This window comes from Hipposideros armiger, unplaced genomic scaffold (genome assembly GCF_001890085.2).
Source record: "Hipposideros armiger isolate ML-2016 unplaced genomic scaffold, ASM189008v1 scaffold_206, whole genome shotgun sequence".
Lineage (NCBI taxonomy): Eukaryota > Metazoa > Chordata > Mammalia > Chiroptera > Hipposideridae > Hipposideros > Hipposideros armiger.
Genome location: NW_017731556.1, coordinates 641,730 through 643,614, shown reverse-complemented (window position 1 = coordinate 643,614; position 1,885 = coordinate 641,730). Strand labels below are relative to the sequence as shown.

Below are 1,885 nucleotides of genomic sequence, written 5' to 3'. Positions count from 1 at the left end.
GAGAGAGAGAGAGAGAGTGTGTGTGTGTGTGTAAGAGAGACTTGAGTATGTTTCATACCTTATGAAAATGATACTATTGAGAGAGAATGGTTGAATATTCAAGAGAGTGAAGAGATGATGGTTAGGTAAAAGATTTACAGCTTGATATAGCCTAATTCAACATGCAGTATTGCTTAAAACATTGATTAGACTGAGAAGAATGTAAATTGTTATAAGTTGAACTTCAAATTATTTTCTTCCTGGTAGACACAAATCTTTGGTAGCATTAAGTTTTATGATGATTGTGTATCTGCCTGGTATGTCAAAGTCAGATAAGTTTCATTTGAATACATGCTATCTTTTAATCTAATTCACTTATTTGTCTCCTAAAGTCTGCATGAGGTGCTATTAATTTAGAGTCAAGAATTTTAATTAAAGTGTCGAAAAAAACTTCACCTTTAAGAAGGAATTTAATAAAAATCATTAATCTTTGAGGTGTGAAAGAGTAAAACGGAATCTAGGGGACTAGAAAAGAGAAATGTAATCCCACATTACTTATTAAGAAAATTCAGTCTTTATGTCATTTTATATCATCTCAGAGAATGTCATCCCATACATGACGTATCACTCTACTACTGAGGTAATCTTATTGTCTAGACGAATGTGCACATGGAAGGAAGAACATGTTTTTATGTCTGTATTGCGCTGTGATGTCTTTACAGTGTTATCTCGATCTGAGATTGTGAAGGGTTGTTTAGTTTGAGAGTACCATCATGTAATATAAAGGATCAGACCAGGCTCAATCTAATAGCCGTGCAGCCCTGGCCTTGGCCTTAATGCTTTAAGCTTCACTGTCCTGTTCTGTAAAATAGAAAGAGTAGTGCCTATTACAGAGGCTGTGAGGTTTTTTTGCATAACGTGTGTACAATCCCTTAACACAATCTGGGAGCTGTATTAAAAGGCTGGTGAATGTTAGTTCAGCTCATTTTGCTTTCTGTCAACAACAGTAAGAGCAAAATAATAATAAAAGTTTGTGTTGCATAGTCATATACTGTCTTTTAAATTAAGTGGTTAATTGTAAACCATATGATTGGTGAAAATCATACTATTTCCCCTCAATAGTATGCTGGAATATAATATGTGTGTGTGTGTGTGTGTGTGTGTGTGTGTGTGTGTGTGTGTGTGTGTTTAAATAAGAGTCTTTCACTGAGAGGATTCTAAGGCACCTTCTGTTCAAAATGATCAGAGATACTATTTATTGATTTCTTAACTTTGTGAAGGACCGAGCGAAGTCCTTTGTGTATGTATTTTTCTCATTTAAAACTCATAACAACCTTTTGAGGACTATCCCTCTACCAAGGACACTTACAAAGTAAGTGATAGAGCTAAGATGAAAACCTAGGGTTGCCCAACACTTAACCGCTATGGTATAATGTCCCCTTGCAGAAGTGCAAGAATTGAGTGATTCTGGGTGCTAGAGATAAAGGTTATGTATGTCTTAGGGGTTAAATATGAGTCGGGGTGGAGCCTCATTTTCTATGCGGATTCATTTCCATTCATGGTCAGTCTTGTCTCCCTCCCTTCTTGTTAGGTGACAGAGGGAAAACAGGACCTGGAGAGAGCGTCCCAGCTGGCCCGGAAAATGAAGAAAGAGGCTGCTTCTCTCTCTGAATGGCTTTCTGTTACTGAAGCTGAATTGGTACAGAAATCCACTTCAGAAGGATTGCTTGGTGACCTGGATACAGAAATTTCCTGGGCTAAAGTAAGTTATAGTTCAGGTGAACCACCAATATTATGCCACTGTGACCTGTGGCATTTCGGTCAGGGCAGTCTGGGTGGATGTCATTTCTCTCCATTTCATATGATATATATATATATATATATATATATATATATATATATATAT

At 36.7% G+C, this 1,885-nt stretch overlaps 1 protein-coding gene across 1 annotated transcript in view; it reads left to right on the top strand.

Annotated features, from left to right (window-relative positions):
- The window catches only part of UTRN (utrophin), a 498,335-nt gene that overhangs the window by 182,603 nt on the left and 313,847 nt on the right, over positions 1-1,885 (top strand). Inside the window, exon 34 of the mRNA XM_019653741.1 lies at positions 1,571-1,741. Within this exon, the coding sequence (XP_019509286.1) occupies positions 1,571-1,741 (171 nt within the window). The remainder of the gene's footprint in view (positions 1-1,570; positions 1,742-1,885) is intronic.